Source organism: Anopheles arabiensis, chromosome 2 (assembly GCF_016920715.1).
Source record: "Anopheles arabiensis isolate DONGOLA chromosome 2, AaraD3, whole genome shotgun sequence".
NCBI lineage: Eukaryota > Metazoa > Arthropoda > Insecta > Diptera > Culicidae > Anopheles > Anopheles arabiensis.
The window spans coordinates 75,810,614-75,830,426 of NC_053517.1; the positions used below are offsets into that span (position 1 = coordinate 75,810,614).

Consider the following 19,813-nt stretch of genomic DNA (forward strand, 5'->3'; position numbering starts at 1 on the left):
CTGGGAATCCCTTCATTCATACTCACTTTTTTTTTAATTTTATCATACATGATATACATGTTTCTACCAAAACATTACATATTTTCCCATTTTGCATTCAAATGTCAATTGAAAGGATGCTAAGTTAATATTCATATTTTCGCTTTTCTCTTTATTAACGGACAAAATCGTACAACGCTAATCCATCATACGAATTAGCAGTCAATTGTCACAATTTAGATCTTACAACATAGTGTATTGCTATTCATATTCCATTTGCGATTTATGTATATACTCTCACCCAAAAAAAAAGGTTGCGCATAGTCAAGGCATGCAATGCCACTCGGTCATTTTTCGCAACACGCACTCTACATATACTTCTGACGCCCCAGCGATGCCGTCTGCATCGGAGCACTGTTCTCAATGTATTGGGAAGTCATCGTCGCGCTCGGATCGACCACTTTGGTGCCACTCTTGTGAGATCGTTTCATGCCCCGCTTCCTATCGTGCCCATTGCTAGCCGCTATTGCCGCTTCCAGCATCAATCCATCCACCGTCTGCAGACTTTGGGCACGCTGCAGCGACAGGCGGAGCGGCTTCTTTGGTGGTGCTGGCCGGACACCATGTTTCCCAATCGGTCCCGACGGTTCCGACGCGTACTGGTCGTTGGTGTCCGACTCAAAGTCCAGACTTTTTACGGTGCGATTGTCACCGCGGCGACCGGTAGTGGCCGTTTCGTGGATGGTCGCCGCCACCAACCGTTTCCGCTCACCGTTCAAATGCTCTACGCTTCGCGCGTGGCTACGGCTGTGACTGTGCTGTAGCGACCGAGTTCGATCACAATCGCTCTCCAGATCAGTCGTGCTGCGCTGCAGTTTTGCCCCGAACTGCTGCAGATAGCGTTCGCGATCCTGTCGTCGTGCCTCGCGCTCGCGCCTATCCCTTTCCTTGCGGTTGTAGTACTGGGCGGTCAGCGAATCGCCCCCATTGATGCTGATCTTCGAGGAGGACAGCGAATTTCTCAGATTATATTTCATCACATCCGAGGCACCGTTTGTCAGCTCGCCATTGATACGATCGCACTCCTTGATGATGGTGGTCGTTGTAACGTGTCCCGGGCTGCCGTTGCGCGGCGAAGATCCTTTTTCGTCGATGTAGTTGTAAATATGCGGCGGTTGTGGTGTTTTGCCCTCCGGTGGCGTCGACGGTGGTGACGTGATGCTGATGGACGTGATGTGCGCCCCACCACTGCCGTTCACTGCCACACCGCTGCGGATCACGCCACTTTGGTCTTTGGTAGCGAGCAGCTCCCTCACCTGATCCTCGAGGTACGAGATGCGATGCTGCAGTCGAATATTGTCGGCCTGCGATTGCTGCAGCGACTGATGGGACAGCTGATTCACACCCGCTGCGGATGGCTTTCTCGGACGTGCGACCACTATTTCCGACTTCGAGTGGGACCCGATGGCACGAACCATTTCTTCCCGATTGCGGCCACCGATCGGTTTGCCGTTGATTTCAATTATGCGATCACCACGCTGCAGACTTTCGCCTTCCAGCACCCAGTCGACCCAAAAGCCGGGCTGCTCATTTCTGGTGCTTGCGTTCCAGCGTCCGGTAGACGCGCGGACGGCAAGCAAACTCAGGCTAGCGCCCGATTGCAACAGCCCGTACAGCGTGTTTGGTTCTTGCTTTGGTTTGTCTAGCCGTCCCTGCAGGGCTCGCGCTTCCTCGACCAGCGACAGTAGCTGCAGTTCCTCGCGCCCTAGAGCGTACTCCAGCTCGGCCTGCCGTATTCGTACGTCGATATTGCTGCAATGGGAGAGCGCAGGCAGTTAGTGAATGTTCAGAAAATCTGTGTTTTGCATGACTTACTCTGTCACATCCAACTTTACGAGGGCGGATTTCAGATTCTTAATCACATGTCGCTTTGTTTCGGCGTCTGATTTCAGTTTCGCTAGCCGTTGCTCGGCTACTGGCCGTTCCGTGTCGTCCAGCGGTGGTCCTGTTGGTCGAGGCAACTTCCCCAGGCCAAGCTGGAGTCGTAAACTACAAATTGAAGTGTATACACAATGCGATGAGTTGAGATGAAAGCTACGGCCAAAAGCTGTTTAGCTGTTTAACATTTACGCTTACCTCTGTATCACTGCTTCTCGGTCCTGCAAAGCGGTTCGGAGCTCACGGGACGGTGCCGTTTCGGGTCGTGGCGAAGAGCGGGCAGACAAGGATCCTCCAAGGGATGTTCCTTTTCTTCGCCGGGGCGTCCCTGCGCACAGCGACACTTCAATGTTGGCCATCTAAAAGAAGGACATGAAAAAAACTCTATTACATTCTGTTCTTGGCGTACTGTCGTTTACTTTGCGCTTATTAGTTCGTTCACTTATTTACCTTTGCTTCAAGTGTTTCCAGCTGTGACATTCTCGGTGGATGTTGTTGTAATTTGCCTTGCGTTGGAAGAATAGTCTGAAAATAAAAGAAGTGTAAAACTGATATTAATATGAAATTCAAAACAACATCGTTAATGATATGCGCATTTAGTGACAGTACATAAATTACTCAAGTCCATAAGATTTAATGGATTAGCTAATAAATAAGCTCTTCAAGCCATTTTTTCCACCAAGCCAAATATAAGCTTTTTGATCTTTCAAATCCTATATAATCTCTTATATATTGCTGAATTGCGTAATATTAATGACTCCGTTTCTTGTTTATTTAACAAAAAAGGACGTGGTCCAAGCCGTGGCAAGATATTGGATTTATTGAGGTGCCTCATCAGTGTCCTACGAGTAACGACATACATAATTTTCCGTGTCAATTTAGAATGTCAACAAAAATTTTAATTGCTTGCAAGACGTTTTTCATCAACTTTCAAATGTTGAATTTGCATCACAATAATTTATCAGTTCTTCTACATGATTTTCAACACATTTCAATCTGAATTGAATTTGACAGTTCTTTGTGATGTTTGAATACAACATTTGTTCAAGAACATCTTGGAGGTGGTGAATAATGATGTGCACATTCGGATATGACTTGAAAAACTTTGTTATATATATATCTGCTGTTTTCTCCTGTGTGCCATTCGTCTCATTTCAATGCTTTCTCCAGTGGCTGGCTATTAATCAACAATTGATAGCAAAAGCAAAATATCCCAAAAAATTTAATGTCCATCTTGCTCCATGATAGAGTGTCCATCTTTGTTGTAGAATGAGGCTTAAACCACCAGAAAACAATACTTTCAATTGATTTGATATCCGTTTTTACGCCAGTTATGTGCGTAATAATCACGACAACTCTTTCAAATAGGAAACCTGACGAAAATATAAACAATGCAAATTGTAACGCTTAAGATTCGTTGTAATTCGTTGTAGCGAGCGCATGATTGAATTTGTTCTGCTCTTTAAATATTTCAAATAGTTAGCAGCATTTGTTGTTGTGTACATTTTTTTACCAAACCACTTAAAAGCTTATAAAAATATAAATTGTATTTGCTAGTAAGCTTACAAATCTCTTCAGTTAGGTCATACAAACAAACGAGACGTGTAATTTTGTTCTTACACAAGCTTTATTCCAACGATACAATCGTTGATTAATTGCTTAATGTACGTCTGTTGGATATTCATCTTCACAAAAAACCCTTCGCCATCCCACACGTACCGTCATAAGGGGCATTAGGATTCACACGTGTACATGGAATAATAATAAAGGGGCTCTGGAAGCAAACAAATAAATGCACTATCATTACATAACACCACCTAATGGGCAACCCTTTTTTTCTTCGTTTTGCTACTCCACACAACAGATACTCCCCCTCAATGGCAGTAATGCAGAGGCCGGGGTGGAATACCAAACAGTGCTTGCACTTGCATATTTCCTGCCACACTTCTCGACCGTGAACATCGATCGCGTACTCCCGCGTACTCCATCATTTGCCCGAACTAATAGGCAGGCGCTGCCGGCAAAGGCCACTAAGTGTTGGTCCCACGCTCACGATTCGATCTGATTTTGCTTCATTTGCTTCATATATCGCTCGCAACAGCAACAAGACAGTGGCGCATCTCCAGCGAAGCAACAGTCGCTAATTTCGGCTTCTGGTTTGGAGTTGGATTCGGTTTAGGGCAACCTTTCCCTCTTACCTACTCTCCCTGCTCTGATCTTTTCTAATGTTTCAAATAAATTCATCACGTTCACTCGCACTAACGAACTAGCGTTACGCTCGCTGCAGTAACATGCACACACCGCACACAAACAATAATAACTTCAGCATCACTTTCGAAATCATAAACCACAGTTTCACTGTACGGTTAGATTAGACACGGGTGTCGGGATTGGTTTCAACCGGCGGTATCTACCAGCAGCCAGCACTCCTCTCCCGGGAGGTGTTTCGGTTTTACGCAAAGGTTTTACCTTTTTCGCGCCTGCGGTTCAGTTTTCGACAGCGCGGTACACTCATCGAGCAAGAATGTGTCAACCAGACAACTTTCCCCTCGACGCTGCTCCGGCCACACCGGTGTTTTTATCATTTATCATCTTTCCTAACGGGTGTATAATCAATCATGATCGTCCGGTGTTGGTTGCGCACAGCGGGTCGCACGGTGGTTTAGGCTTCGGTTGAAGAAAGGAGGAAAAAAACCCACAACTCTCCACGGTATTCGTACGGATGGATGTAAAACGGATGATTTCACCCGCTCGCTTGTCGGTGAGCGTAAAAATGCGCACCAACCCCGATCGACTGCACTGCTGCACGGAACGGAAGTTGAAACTGTCGCAACAAAAGTGCTTTAATCGAACAAACGCAAACATATGCCGCACAGTGCATTACTTGCAACAAATGGAAACAAATGTTATGGAGAGTGCTTTTTTGTTTGTTTCCTCGATCACTTACAGCACCCCACTTACCATGGAAGAAGAACGTTCATTCAGGAATGCTCGTGGAATGGCTGCTGGCGAATGACTGACGACGATAGTTCCGGATTCCATCACGACACTATCATGATGATCGATTGAAAGCTTGCTAACTACAAAGTGTTTGTTTAAGCAGCTGGCTTCTCTGAAATGCAAACAAAAAGAAAAAAAAAAAGAGATATAGAAAATATAAAGACATTTCAATTAGAACATACTTAACTTATGATAGATACAAATACATGTATCAACCGTAGCGTAAGTAAATTAAAGCAACAGTGAGATGAACAATAGCGAAACAATTAAGAAAAAGACAAATAATTTGAAATATAAAACATTTGAAAACATAAATACATCAAAACATCAAAAGAGAAGCAATGACAAAGAGTAAATATGAATAAATGCCGTAAAAAATGATAAAAAATAACTTATAAGTAATAAATAAAAAAGTAACCTGAAAAACTATCGAAGCGCTTTACGTTCTGCCATAAGTAAAGCATCTACTTATTCGTTTATATTGTCAGCATTTTGGGTAGCATAATGTTGTTTATGTTATTAGTTTTTTTTGTTAGATATTTTTTGGTTATTATTTAAATTGTTCCAACCCTACATATTTTGATTTCTTTAGTTTATTTAATTCAATAATTTTCAATGGTGAATTTCGATATAGAAGGATATTTTCATGTTTTTATTTTGACAACTAAAGACCGACAAAAAGAAATTTCACCATTTTTCTATATCATATTGCTGTTTAAATGACCAAAAAATCCGAATATTGTTGTTCTTACTAAATTAACAGATGTTATGGATTCTTCTGTTCTTGTATGTTGATCGCATCATATCCACTTCCTGTTGACATTACTGTTAAATTGAATTTACACGTTTCGGTTTTTAACAAAACAACCATTGTCATATCGACACCACGTCCTTAACATAAAAGAATTAAGATCAAGATGAATTTCCGCATTATATAATTATTCCATTAAATAATCGTACGCCTTTCTTCCCCACAACGGGATCTCTAGCCCATTATCGTTCGAAAACACACCCCTGCGTGCGAAAGAAACGACATCATAATCGCTTAAACGTTCTAACGCACGCCCAAACAACATAGTTTGCATCACTGCGGATAATCACCACCCTCCCTCCCACATTGTGTAACATTTAAACAAAAAGTTCTGTGAACCATCCACAAACCACAAACACCAGAGTGTGAAGACTGAAGAGCACCATTGGCATGGCATCGTGCCCGCGCTATACAACACCACGCGATGTCTGGCGCAAAGAGCACCATCCGATGCGCTCCAGTTTGCACATAATTTGCCTCCAATTTGCCTCTTCCCAAACTACCAAGCGAAGAAAAGGCCACAATCAGCACCCTTTCGACGTGCCGATGATCGGGTTAGGCCTACCTGCCTAGGCCCATAATGCCTCCGCCGGCGTATGCATATGATATAACCTAGCAAGAAATTGCTCCTCTTTTACATTGCCCAGGTTTCGTCATCAAGGGGGTGGGGGCAACAACGACGCGATCATACGCCCGAAACCTACAAGACATAACCGTCAACGGGCAAAACAAAACGACACGCAACAATGCTTGACTGCAGTCCCGCAGGCCCTTGTCTGGTGGAAGCGCGATAGAATAGTCTGGCCGACGCGTACGTGTGCTGGTAGGGCAGCCTCGAGCACGATCGTTGGAACACATTCACGATTAGTGAAAAGTAAATAAATAAAGACATTTATCGTAATGAGGATTGCACCGGCATCGATTTTACTGGCGAGCGAAGGCATTCGTGTGTTTTTGCTCATCGCACGTGTTGGGTTGATTATTTTGATTAGGAGTTTTTCCCTTGCAACACACTTACAACGTGTCAGTGAACGAACAAAAAGGTAAAATATATGAAATATTTTCTATAATAATATATTAGCTTTCAACCATTTTTTTTATTCGTTATGGATCGTTGCATTAGAAATCAACAAAATAAATAAATTTTGAATTTTTAATAAATTTTGGAGAAAGAAAAATTATTAAATCAAAACCCACCAATACTAGCTCCAATGTTTCCTTCCGTTCCATTAAATATTCAGTTTTACAAGCAACAGTTTTCCCTCGCTTTCGCGACTCGCCAAGCTAACTAACTAGGCTCGCCACAAACCGTTTAATTGACCTTTACTTTCAGCGATTCCGATCTCGACGGTTTGTGCTCCGTTTTCGTTTTTTTTTTTCAACTTTTACGCAAACCACCCGGCTGCGCTTCTATTTCGCGCAAAATTTTAACTATCCTCCGAAAAAAACAAAAAAAGCAAAAAGAAAGAGGAAACTAAAACAAGATCGCTACATTACCCTCCCGTCGCTGTAAAAAGTAAATGAAAGAGAAATTTATTTTTAAGCAGCTCTATCGAAAGTGCGGCAGTAAGTTTTCCTGAGTGTAATCAGATGTTGCAGATTTTTATTTCCTCTTTCTCTCGCTCTCGCTCCCTTTATTTTTAACGTGCGCAGCAAATGTATTTTACATCGATTGCATCGATCCAAGCGCTTTCGGCAGTGGTGGTGGGGACAAGAGCCGTATTTTCGGTGGACACCAACGCATCAAATGTAACGCGCTAATGACCGGCAGTGGCAAAAGGTGATAATTTCTTTATGAAACGTAATTACCCTCCAGACCCCACCAGGTCCGGGCAGGCCAGGCGCAGTTCAGAGTGCGTGCAGTACTTTAATTTTCACATCTCATCCCTCATTCCCCTTCGGTCGGTAACGAGGAGCAAGAGAAGGGAGCTAAGTAATAAACAGAGATAGGCAGAAGGCGCCATGGGAACTGGTCAACCCGGGCCCGGTCACTGTGCATGTTGTTTATCGCAGCGGAACCACCATTCATGCCAATCGATTCCATCTGGACAGCCCGAAAACTGTCCCTGGCCAGCAAAGACGCATTCGCTTCTTGCACATGGTTTATTAGGGGCAACGGAAAAACCGGATCGATCGTACCCTATCTTGAGTTATTTATTTTTCGACTTCGATCTTTCTTCCCTTCATTTTGACGCCCTTTTTTTGCCATGAAATTCTATTACAGCCCTATTTTTATTTCGTCTCCGACCAATGTGTCCACTTCTTATCTTTGCTGCCCGATCTTCAAACAAACACACACTGGCCGGATGTAATTTTGAGTTTCGGGGTTTGGGTTATATCTACAACCCGGCACAGTGTGGAATATTTCTGTAACGTTTGGCTTTACCGAGTTTTCCGTCCTGCTTATTTTTTCCTTTTTCTTCTTCTCCTCCTTCTTCTTCTTCTTCTTCTTCTTCTCATTCACATTCTACGACCTCGAAGTGGTAGGAAACATCTTCACATCTCACTGCCTTTTGGCCCGCATCGCAACTCGCAAGAGAACGAAGCGCTCGTTCTTATTGCTTTGCTCACGGAACCGTGTCGCCGCTACGGGAGTGCGATTCTTCCGACTGACGGCAAACAACACTTCTTGCGTATTATGAATGTTGCTTTGTTGTTGTGTGTTTTATTAGCGTTATTATTCTTGCCTCAGCCCATCGGCTCATTTAAGCCTCGGCGCACCCCCCTTCGGCAACGCGACACGGAGGAGGAGAGGCCTCGCACCACGACCCGGCGTTCCTTTCCGTTCCTGTGCTAAAGAGAGCCTCGCTCACTGAAGTGACCATGAAGAAGTTGTAAGCAAGACGACTACCCCGTACCAACCACCCTATTTGGCAGGCAAAGTCATTCCTGCCAGCAGTTGCCCGCTCGAGACACGCAATTCTTCAATCAACCAACCGAGAACTGAGAGCTGGGGGAGGGAGTGGGCTTTTGCCTGGCTTTACGGTTGGTTTGTCAGAACCGCAGACCACCACCACCGACAAGTGCTGCGCCCCCTATCGACGGTGAGAACTTTTGCTCGGAAAATTCACCTACAATCCTCGTTGCTTGTGGTTGTGGACTGAACCACAGTCCGGTTTGCCGGGGACAAAGGTGCTTTCCGGGGGCCGAATAATTGTGTGTGTGAATTCTTTTGCTGCACGTCCCAAGGAGCAGCGTGGTCAAACGGGACCCGGCGCAGACACTTCCGGTTGTGGTGCGGTGCCAGGTGTGCGCAAGCTTTATTGAAAGTGTTTTACCGAACTCGTGAGGGAGGGGTTGAATGTTATAAATCCAATGCCTGTAGAATGGCCTGGACATAAACAAAAAAATGCCGTACCGGAACATAACCTAGTTTTTCTGTAAAAACCCGATGGTAGTGCCGGAATTATGCTCGCTGCATACCGATAGGGTCAAATTCATTCAACATAGCGATGCCTATTCCTTGCCGACAAAATATGCTGGCAAGTGACCTCCTGTATGCGGCGAAATAAATTAATGCTAACGAATGCCAAGTGGGAGGGAATGGTAACGACACGAACTGTTTGAGCTAAATTTAATGTTCTTATACAAACGGAATAATGGACACATCAACCTCATTTCTTGAGGCTTATTTCGATCGATCGATGTACGTTTAGGTTCATTTTGAACATTACTTTCTGAAAACTAAGCATTCTGAATTAAATAAGAAGAAATAACACACTGAAAGCAACCAGAACCAACCTACGCTCATTGCCGTTCAGTTACAGGTTAGCCTCAGTAAACCGTGAAGTTTCATTCTGCGCCTTCTTAAGCGTGTTTCTAATAATTCTTGTTCATGTGCTAGCTTGAGCGCTCAGCGCGCTTCAGGCTTGGTAGCGCAGAACGGCATAAAATCCCGCCTCGAGTCGTAGCCACAGGATTAGCAATGATTCATTTCAGTTCCGCCTGTCCACAGATCGGAGCTTCCAGACGCATTAAGGCAGCCTACTTGCTGTGCGTGCCAGAGTGAAGGTCACAGACTCGCAAAGCACTTCATTCTCTCGCTGGGATTATATCATTGCTAGAAACCAATATAAATAATTCATTGCGTGAAAGGATAACAACAGCGATACGATTGAGAAACGATTAGTGCGCACACTGCCACTCACTCATTGTAAACGAAACGTTAGTTCGCCCGAGCACTTGCAGGACAAGGGACCGCCCTGGTCAAACCCCGACGGCGAGGAGCAACACTCTAAAGATAGGGGCGGACTGTTGTAACTTCCTCCCATTCAATTTTGTCTCGGACAAGGTCGCTCCGAAACGGAACCATATTCTAACCAGTGTCCCTTTTCTCGCTCGCTGCTGCTTCTCTCCGTACGCTTTTGCTCTTGCTATTTATTGCCCGTAAGCCAACAAACGCTACACGACGGCCGATAAATCACAACACGAACCCTCGCGCGACTAACTTCTGTGAAAAACACAGCCCGGCCGGCGGCGTTGACCGCTGGAAAAGTCGTAAGCAGGAGGGGGAAAATGGTCAAACCAGCCGCTCTTGGTACCGCTGATGCATGAACTTGACCACAACTTGTCCACGGCGCAACGCAATAACAAAGGGGGACACGACGGGAAAGACGTTATGCATGATTTCGCTCACCGCCGTTATGCACCACCCGTCCGCCCGTCAGGGCTAACTATGTTGCACCATTGAATGGCCGGCAGTAACGGTTAGGCACCTGGCCGTCGACCAAGGCCCGGTGGCCGAGGTTGATAAACGCATCCGGATCGAAGGGTCCGAACAATGATCGATACCGTTTTTTTTTGTTTCATTTTTGAACCCCTCCGTGTGCCTCTTCATTCCGCCGAACCCCTTCCCTATTGGGTTGGTAAGCTACACGGAGAACACATCCAACCGTTAATGGTGGTTGGAAACTAATTTTGAACTATCTTTTAACGCACGCGCTCCCTTAGGGCTATCGCTTTAACCGAGCCGCTAATGCGCTTACCGGTGCACACACACACACACAGAAACACACACGCAGGCTGCATGGTCACGCATCGATGGCACCTTGCTGCACATTGTACCGGTGGGAACTGCACCGAATGACACAGACGCAGAACCGCCGATGCGCCGGCAAATATGCGTTTCCGGATGATGGACGACGGACGAAGGTAATGAATCATGCATTCATCATGGTTAAAGTTTGGAACATTATTTTTAATGCTGACATGCTACCTTCTTCAGCTAATTATTAACGGCTTGTAAAGTGTTAATGGCTTTTCCATTGAGCAGTCAGTGTGCTATCAGCAAACAGCTTTTAATAAAAAAGTGCTTAATGAAATAAACAGCATCGTTAAATGTAATTTATACAATTGCATTCATTATTATTCAATTTTTAATCCTTCTAGGTCAAACCCTTGGAAGTGAGGATCAAATTAGATTTTGAAATATGGTTGTATTGAAAACTAAAACATTAACCTTCGATTAGCGCAAGCTATAAAAATAAAGCATTACCGTCATCCGTCGCATATTAAAAGCAAACATTCCACACCATGCCTAGGCGCCGCTCCAACAGAGGTAAACACAATTCTACCATAAACAAGCAGAAAGGGTTTTTGGATTCGAATCAATTCGAAGCATGCACATGCTACATTAAATATTCCATTCCATCGCGAATTGTCGGTTAAGATGGGCGTTATTAAAATGCTGAACCGAAATACACAACCGACCTTGATTTATTTATTTTTTTTTCTTTTCGCTACACTGCAGGCACTGTCGTACAGGTTTGTTGCTTTCGGTGTTCGAAACTGCTGTGGCGTGGATTCTAAGCTTGTGTCTAACGATCATGACAGCCACACCGGGCAGCTTTTTCACCTACGAAATAATACAAACATCAAGCGAGCTATGTCACTGCAAAGTCATTTCGCGCAGGCGTAAAAGTATGAGTAATAGATCGAGTTTCAGCCTGGCTTTAGCATGAGTTAAAACAAAAGCAACCCCTTCTAAGGTTAAAGATTGAAGAGAACACAGGTGGGACAGTGGGACGTTTGGTTAAAGAATAAAGAATGTAAATAGCAAACTGTGAAAATCAATCCAGAAATCTGTCTGCGTATATGATGTCGCTGGTTGAGGAGGCAAAATTGGTTGAGTTAAGAATCAGTACTAGTAATCAGTAATTACCGGCTTTTAATAACCGAGATCGGCTCAACTGAGATCTCTGCTGTGATCGAAGCTATTGGCTAGCAGTAAAAAACTAAGATCGTGTTTAATTAATGAACAGGTATCAGATATCAGAAAAATTCGTCGGATGTGACAAATTGAACTTTAATATGGATAAAAACTTTTTTTTCGGCAATTACGTCACTTAAGACGCGTCTGGTTCATCGCTTAAGAGGAATCAAAAATTTTCTTCACGATTCTGAAATCCAATTGGGTTTCACAAGCGGCAGAGTAAAACATTCCAAATGAGATAATTTTGAAAGAGTCTTTTCCTGAGTCAAGCAAATCCGATACGTCATCCATCATCATTGTTCATCAGTTGCTTTACAATATGTTGGACAGCATTAAATTGAGACTTTATGGTCTGGAATTAAAGTTTACCATATTAAGATAGCTTAATAAAATCAGTACTGAAAATTTGTAATAGCTTATTTCATGCTCCTTGTAAGTGTTTAATTCTTGCTCCATTTTGACTAAAAAGGCAATCAGACCCTGATCCAATAGCACTCTAATTGCACTTTGTAAACTATATGATAGATGTGAGATCGAAGCTCGGCAAATACAATTGGTAGTAGCATTTTTAAATTAGGTCCTTGACTTTCAATTTTGTCAAAATTGCAATAAAAATACAATATGATATGGCGAAATTCTATCTCAAATATCAGTAAGGTATCCAAAGTCCAAGTTTTCTTCAAATGTTTTCTAATACACTGGCATTCAGGTGTTCAGATGTTGAGGTCACACAGTTGGCATTATTCTGATCTCTTTAAAGTTAATGTATTAATCGCATACGTTTAAATCCATCGCAATGTTTCATGGTTGCCACTCCCAGCGACACCATAAAATGCATGGAAACAGCTCAAGACGAAGCCATAAATCATATCGCCTGATGCCAACCCTAGACACCTTGGGCAGCCTATTTTCGTTTTGTTTGGTAAAGATTTTAATGATCTGTATACACTTGGTGTAAACAATTGCAACAAATCAAAACGGCTCAGGAATGTGAAATAAACAAAAAAAAAAAGTGCCCCAAACACCTAAACACTCACGCACACGTGCATCTACATTAGACATCGGGTATGATCTCTTCGCACTGTGCCCGGGGAAAGGAGGATGGTGGTAACAATGGCCGCAAATCATTATGCGCAAACGGAACGCACACGAAAGAAAGACAACAAACGCTCATCATCCCCCTCAAAAACACATACACACACCCCCAACAATGCGCATACATAACAACAGGGAAAAGAAACCAACTAATGCGATGTATGTGGCAGCTCCGGCTCGATCGTCATCGGTGTGATGCCCTCGCGAGATCGCGCTCTTCTTACGATATGTGTAGCCGACGCTAATCTTCCAGTTCCCCACGCTACAATAACTACAATTATAAATGCAATTTACCCGTGCAAGTGGCGTCGGCGTGTGTGCGTGTATGTACGTTTGGAGCTAATGTACATTAGCTTCAACCCCGAGCGTGGCGCGGAATGGCGAATGGGTGCGTCTTTGTGCATACTTTTTGCCAAGAGCTGCCAACAGCAACCCAACAAAGATGGGAAAAGGGCCCACACTTCAGTTCGGGTCGTAGGATGCTTCAGACACTTGAACAACGACGCTCTACCACTGGAGGACCTAAGTTGAGTGGCACTAAAAAACGGTGGCAATTTTCGCTGTCACACGCCCCGGCCATTAGAGACATCGCTTATGAGTCACGAGCTAACTGGATCAATTGGTCTGGCCTGTTTCATTAGCCACACGGGGTACATGGAACCAAGCGTAAACGGTAAAAGGTCGACTATTCCGCACGCAAACGAGAAATCTTCAACAGCTCATCGGAAAAGCCCCATCTTGTTTGGGTTGGTCTTCTGCTTCGAGACCTCTCGATCGACCTCCTCGCCGAGAACCGGATCGGCTTTCTCTCGGGATCGATACCCGCCAATGCCGTTGCGCTGATTAGTGATTAGTTTTTCAAGGTTAAGCATCCGATCGGTCCGAGCCGACATCCGCCGATTACCCTCCAGTGTCCTTCACCGGCGAGTACCCTCACAGTACGCTTCCCGTCCGCTCGGCATCTTCGTCGCGGCGAAGCAGAGACGCTAGCGATAAATGCGTCAGTGTGTCATTGCATATTTATTAGCTATCGAATGACGATGGAATCTCTGCCCCGGGACCGGTTTGCGGCTCCGGATGGATCAATTCCGTTTGCTGGCCATGCATTCCTTCCCTCCATTGTGATGAAGCGCGATGAATAAGTCGCGAACAAATCGATCCGCTATTGCTCTATCATCGTCACAAACAGCACATGGGTTATTACTGGGAAACAAGTTAGCGCTTGAAACAGGATCGGTGGATGGTGAACAACAGATAAAATAATTAGCTAGTATAATTCATGCTTTCAGTATCGCTTTTCAGAAACAGAAAACATTCCTTGCCTTCAGTGCCTTCAGTGCTATTGTACTACAAAAATAGCAAAATGTTTTTAGGTTACCTGTAATCATTTATATCACAAGCAATAGAAAATAACAGCAAGTTAAATCAATTTAATGTTTGAAACTCACAAAGATACACAAACATGCATATTAAATCGGTACCATCGGTGTATCATTGGGTGCCACCAATAAAATTTTCCATTTCAATGATACACAAACACACATACATACACATAACATTTCTAATCGACACATCCAATACAGCACCAATCGACATATTTTATAAGGCTTCATTAAAAAAAAACAGTAACATTGTGAGCTAAACAGTTGTGTGTGCCACCCCTCAGTATCTGGCTGGCGGGATTTACACAGCTCTGCCATACCTGCCGGTACGTGCCCCTTTAATCTGCCACTGCGCAGATCGACACATCGGCGCGCATTCGTGCGTTGCATACATGAACCACCTGCGAGTAGTGCGCTACACCCTTGCCCTGCACACGCTGTAGGAGAGTTTTCGCATGATTTATCACACATGTTGGCCCATGTCGATAATTCTGTCGATCATCCGTCATACCGTGGATTCCTTGCAGCTACCGTAGGGCCAGCACAATTGTGGTACCGTCTGGTTTTTTTCTTCGGCGCTCCAATTGGTTTTTTAGTGTTTAGTTGCCCTTTTTTTAAAAAGCAAAAACGCTCAGTGGCGATGGCAATAATACAAAAAAAAACCCTATTCACTCCATTCCCTCCCTCGGTAGGGAGAATTCAGGCTAGTTGAGGTTGTGTGTTGTGATAATTGTACATATGACCCAATTGCTCGATGATCAGATTACACGGCTCGCTATAGCTATAGAAAAATGCTCGGTTTCGGTGGATGGGGATCCGGAGATGCGGATCCAGATCCGACGCCCAGAGTCTGTCAGTGTACGCATACAAAAAAAAAATCAGTGCGCGCTTGTCTTCTGATCGCGCATTGAATTGTCTGTTTTTCCGCTAGTCCGTTGCTTCGCGCTCAAACTGCTCGTCTCAGGCTGTCAGGCCGATCTCGTGTGATCGATACGATTCAAAAAAGAAAGCAATCTTTCCCCTCAGTCTAATTCGTCTGCCGGTGTGTGGATGTGTTTCTCTCTGCTCTTGTTGCTTCGCTGCGTAACGTAACATAACGTTACATATGCTGCGCGCACCGAGAAGCGCTCGCCAGGCGTATTCCGGCTTGAATTGCTAACAGGCGTGGACTCATCAGGCTCAACAGGTCAACACCTCTGTTAGTAGCTACAGTCTGCTGCTGCAAAGCACACACACGCACGCACCGGGGGTTTGTTTATTGTTATGTTTTGCTACATTTTTGCGCCCTAACAACAGCAGCTTCCCATCAGCATGTTGCGCTCCGCTTTCTTTGCTCCGGTCCAATCTTCGCCCAGAGCGAACAGAGATCGGAACAGATCTCTTCCTGCTTGTATCTGGTGGGTACTATTTTCACTCCCCGATTAAGCTCAATTTCACATTCTTAGCATAGTAGTTCGCGCCTCTTTCGTTTTCGCCCATCAGTTCCATCAAGGGTCGCTCAGCAAATTCCAATGTTCGCTGCAAAGTTGTTTCAGGCGCACTAGACAATAACACTGTGTTCGGAATCGGGCCTCGGGTGCAAACGGGCACAAGACAACAGCAACCCTTCGACCAGCGCCCTCTCCCCCTCTCGTTGCACTCGTTTCGTAAGCGCTTCCTAGACCGCATGAAGGTGGCGAAAAATAATTCATCTGCGTGACGCGCATTTGTCGACCGACGGCGCGAGAGAGATTGTCCGCGATTGCGCAACAGATCGGGCGGTGGCGGAAAAACAATTCCAAAATTCCAAACCCACCGCGCCACTCTCCACTCATGCACAGACGCAAACACATATCTTCGGTTGGCCGGCAGTTCGGTGCTGCTTGCGGTGCTTTCGACCCGGGCCTTCGTACATCCATCCATTCGCGCTAATTTTTAAAGGTGTGTCGAGCGCGATGATGAGTCGGCCTGTTTTTTCCGCCTTCCAGATGTCGCTGCCATTTCGGCCACCTTTCGCCAGCCGCCTGTTACCGTCTCTGCCCGGCACAGCAAAAACATGGAAACAATCCTCTTCTGCGTACAATCGGCAAGACTAATCGGTGATGACACTTTTAAGCTATGCGAAAACATTACAATTCCCCTTCGTACCTCACACGTGTATGGAGGGCCGTTGTTTTGTGCAATGGCCTTGTGTTTTCTCCGGTCTGTCGTCTGACAAAACGGTTCCCATTTTAACAAAGCCCCATTTAAAGGTCAATTTAAATTATTAGCTTTCTTTCTGTTGCGCTAGTGAAGTGAAGCAACCGGTAAAGCATTCCTTCTGTGCGACAGTCTGAATCCAATGAATAGTAATGAGCTTTTCGCAGCACTTGCTGTATTTGTAACACCTATTAAAGCACAGGGCCATTAATAAAAGGAGGAAAAAAACGTTAAATGGGTAGAGTTGAAACACATGAAGGCACGTACTGTGCCGCAAGCTCGCAAACATCTGCGCAAGGATAAGTTTTGCGCAACAGAATGCTGCGCAAGTTGTACCTCTTGACAGTATTCTAAATTGTTAAACATTTTAAAGCAATAAACTAAAATCTGAAAATAAAACTCAGATATGAAGTCAGGAAATTTAAAAAAAACTTCTCACAGAACAAACAGACTATTAGGCTGAATTGTTCTTAGAACCGCAAACACAATCACAATCTTCCTGTTTTCTGCCACCAATGCCATTAAAAATGAACAAAAGGGAGCAGCACTTAAACGATTCGAATGGCAGTTGACTGGGAGAATACAGCATAAAAAAGGTTCTTAACCACTCTCAAACCCTCTTGCGAAACGGTTCACCAGCTGAGACAATAGGGTCGGCAAACAACGGTCCCTCACCTACCGCCGCGCACCGATCGGTAATTTTCACACACAAGAAACGAAAAGGAAATATGCAAGGAAACATGCATAAAACGAAGGAAAATGTTGCACTCTTCTGCGTACCGCAGGCCCGATCGACCTCTTCTTGCATACTTCCGAAAGTCCGTCCAACAACAAGCACAATGCCAACCTGCCGATCACTGGTGTCCGGGCAATGGGCAATAAAGTGCACAAAAAAGACTGACACGACCCCTGTCCGACCCCCCCGCTGCTGCTGCTACGACATGCTGCCGCCTTTCCTTTGCGCATGCCGCTGGCGCGTATCGCATGCGTATCGGCACTTCACAGCGTGCCGTGGCAAACTCACCCTCAACGGGCACAGAAGGGCGAAAGCGGTAACATTGGGGGAACAAAAACCGACGACAATTCCAAACGGCTCCGTCCGGAAGAACAATTTATCGAAGAAAATAGGATAATGTGGAAGGAAGTTGCCGTCGCTTGAAACGACGCATGGTGTCAAAGGAAGTGAGGCTTTTGATGATGGTACCGTTCGAGCCTTTTGTTGATGGAGCGAACACTGCGGGCTTCATTTAAACCAGACAGTAAAAAAAACCCCAAAAGGGGTACTGGTAAAACCATTATAACTATCGTGTGCTGTAGTAGCGATCAATTTCGACTCGACTTACCGTAATTTGAAAATGGTCGCACTCGATGTTCTCAACCATGGAAAAGACTTCTAACTGATGGTGCTGTTGGGTTTCTTTCCATCGTACACACACTCAAAACACCGTACGAATGTCACTGCACAACTGCACTGCACAAACGATGGCGATAGCTGCAGCGCGATCTAAGACAAGCCCACGCTGCTCATTTGCTCATTGCACTGCAAAGCCTAACACGACCACTGTGCGCGCCTTGTTTCTCACGATGCACATGTGCACACTGCCCTATTGTCGCGTCTTCCCTGCGTACATTCCCTGCAGTAGGGTTTGTTTAATCGTTCACCACCGGTTCACGATTCTCTATGCACAAGCAAAACTGTACCATTAAACAGTCACCTTCAGTCGCAAGCGGTTTGCAACAACTGCGAGTACCAAATTCACCACGAAATTCTTTCCATACGCACACGCACTTAGGACCATGGAACGGATGTTGTCCGGACCACGAACGCTTTACCCTCACGCGGTCCGTTTGAATTTCGGATTTGAAATGAAAACAGCTTGCAGCGCGAGCGTAGTTTTTCCCCTCCGCGCACCAAGCACAAGCGCACTATGGGATATTGTGTTAGAAACAGGTTCCCAAAACACAATATGAAATTGGAAAAAGGCATAAAGCTAAAAAACATAAGAAGGGAAAAAGTTGCTTAAAGAGCTCGCATTTATTAGATCATTAAATACCATTAAACACAATGAGTATCAATATTTTGTTTATTTTACGCATTAGATTAAAAAGATTGACAGATGGGTTAAACGCTTACAACTAATAGTTAAGTCAATTTTCTGCTAAATCGAATCTGAAAAAAAAACCTTAATCATTTTCATTCTTTCATCAAATGCTATGGCATTCACAGATAAAAACAATTTCAACGTTAGTTTTTTTCAGAACTTCGATTAAAAATGTATTTTTCAGCCTAAAAAATATACCCATCTAATGTGTAATAATGTGGTTAGCTCATGCATGTTATGCTAACGTTCGACTAACTTTTGTACAATTTATAAAACAAGATTAACAGCAATTAAATTAAATTTATTACATTGTTGGAGCTAAAATACGGTTTTTTAGATCATTGATTGTACAAGTTCAGTTTATCCCCTATTGAAAAATGTTAAACATACAGTAGAATGTCGATTATCCTGAGACGGATTAATTTGAAAGCTGTTTTCAATCGTCGACAACATTTGCAGCGATAGTCAAGTTTGTAAACAATATTTTTGAGCAGCTATCTAGTATGTAATGATATTTTAAAGCTTCATGTTTGTTCATGATCAGTTGTTAACCCTATAGTTATTGATTAAAATAATATTCTACTAATGATTAATCAATTGATTCAAAGTGAATTTTAGCCACTGAGTTTAAACATATTTCATGAATTTGACATTTCTGGGCCATTATCCGTGGAAAAATCTATACTCACATAAGGTAAATCCACAAAGTCGGTAGCTTTTGAATAAAATAACAAAATAAAAAATATTTTTGATAATTATGCATCCAATTTTTCATTCTCATTATTTCCTCTTATTGTTATATAACAAATAATCAAAATGTATAAACAGAAATTACATTCAAAACAAAATTGTGAGCTATAATGTCTGCTATTATTTCAGTGTGCACTCACGCACACTGACAATGAACATGTAGCTATACGCACGCTTTGCCCTCACTAATCCGAACAAGCATAACATCATAGTTTCTCTCCTTTTTGTTTCTCCTTTTGTTTCTACACAACATGTGCAACATGTGTTCGGGTAGCATAACTTCTTTTTTTAAGGATATAAAGCTATAATTTACACATTATATATTCAAAGTTCGTTAAATATTTGGTATGCGACTTACAATTTCTGT

At 43.9% G+C, this 19,813-nt stretch overlaps 1 protein-coding gene across 1 annotated transcript; it reads right to left on the reverse strand.

The window, feature by feature from the left end:
- Nucleotides 1–124: 124 nt before the first annotated feature.
- On the reverse strand, nt 125–18,461 carry LOC120895970. The gene is made up of 6 exons (XM_040299735.1): nt 17,938–18,461; nt 4,879–5,029; nt 2,368–2,442; nt 2,116–2,276; nt 1,855–2,028; nt 125–1,791 (listed from the first exon to the last, which is right to left on the reverse strand). Exons 2-6 carry the CDS (start codon nt 4,957–4,959, stop codon nt 348–350), a joined length of 1,935 nt encoding a protein of 644 aa, XP_040155669.1. The 5' UTR covers nt 4,960–5,029; nt 17,938–18,461; the 3' UTR covers nt 125–347.
- Nucleotides 18,462–19,813: the final 1,352 nt, after the last annotated feature.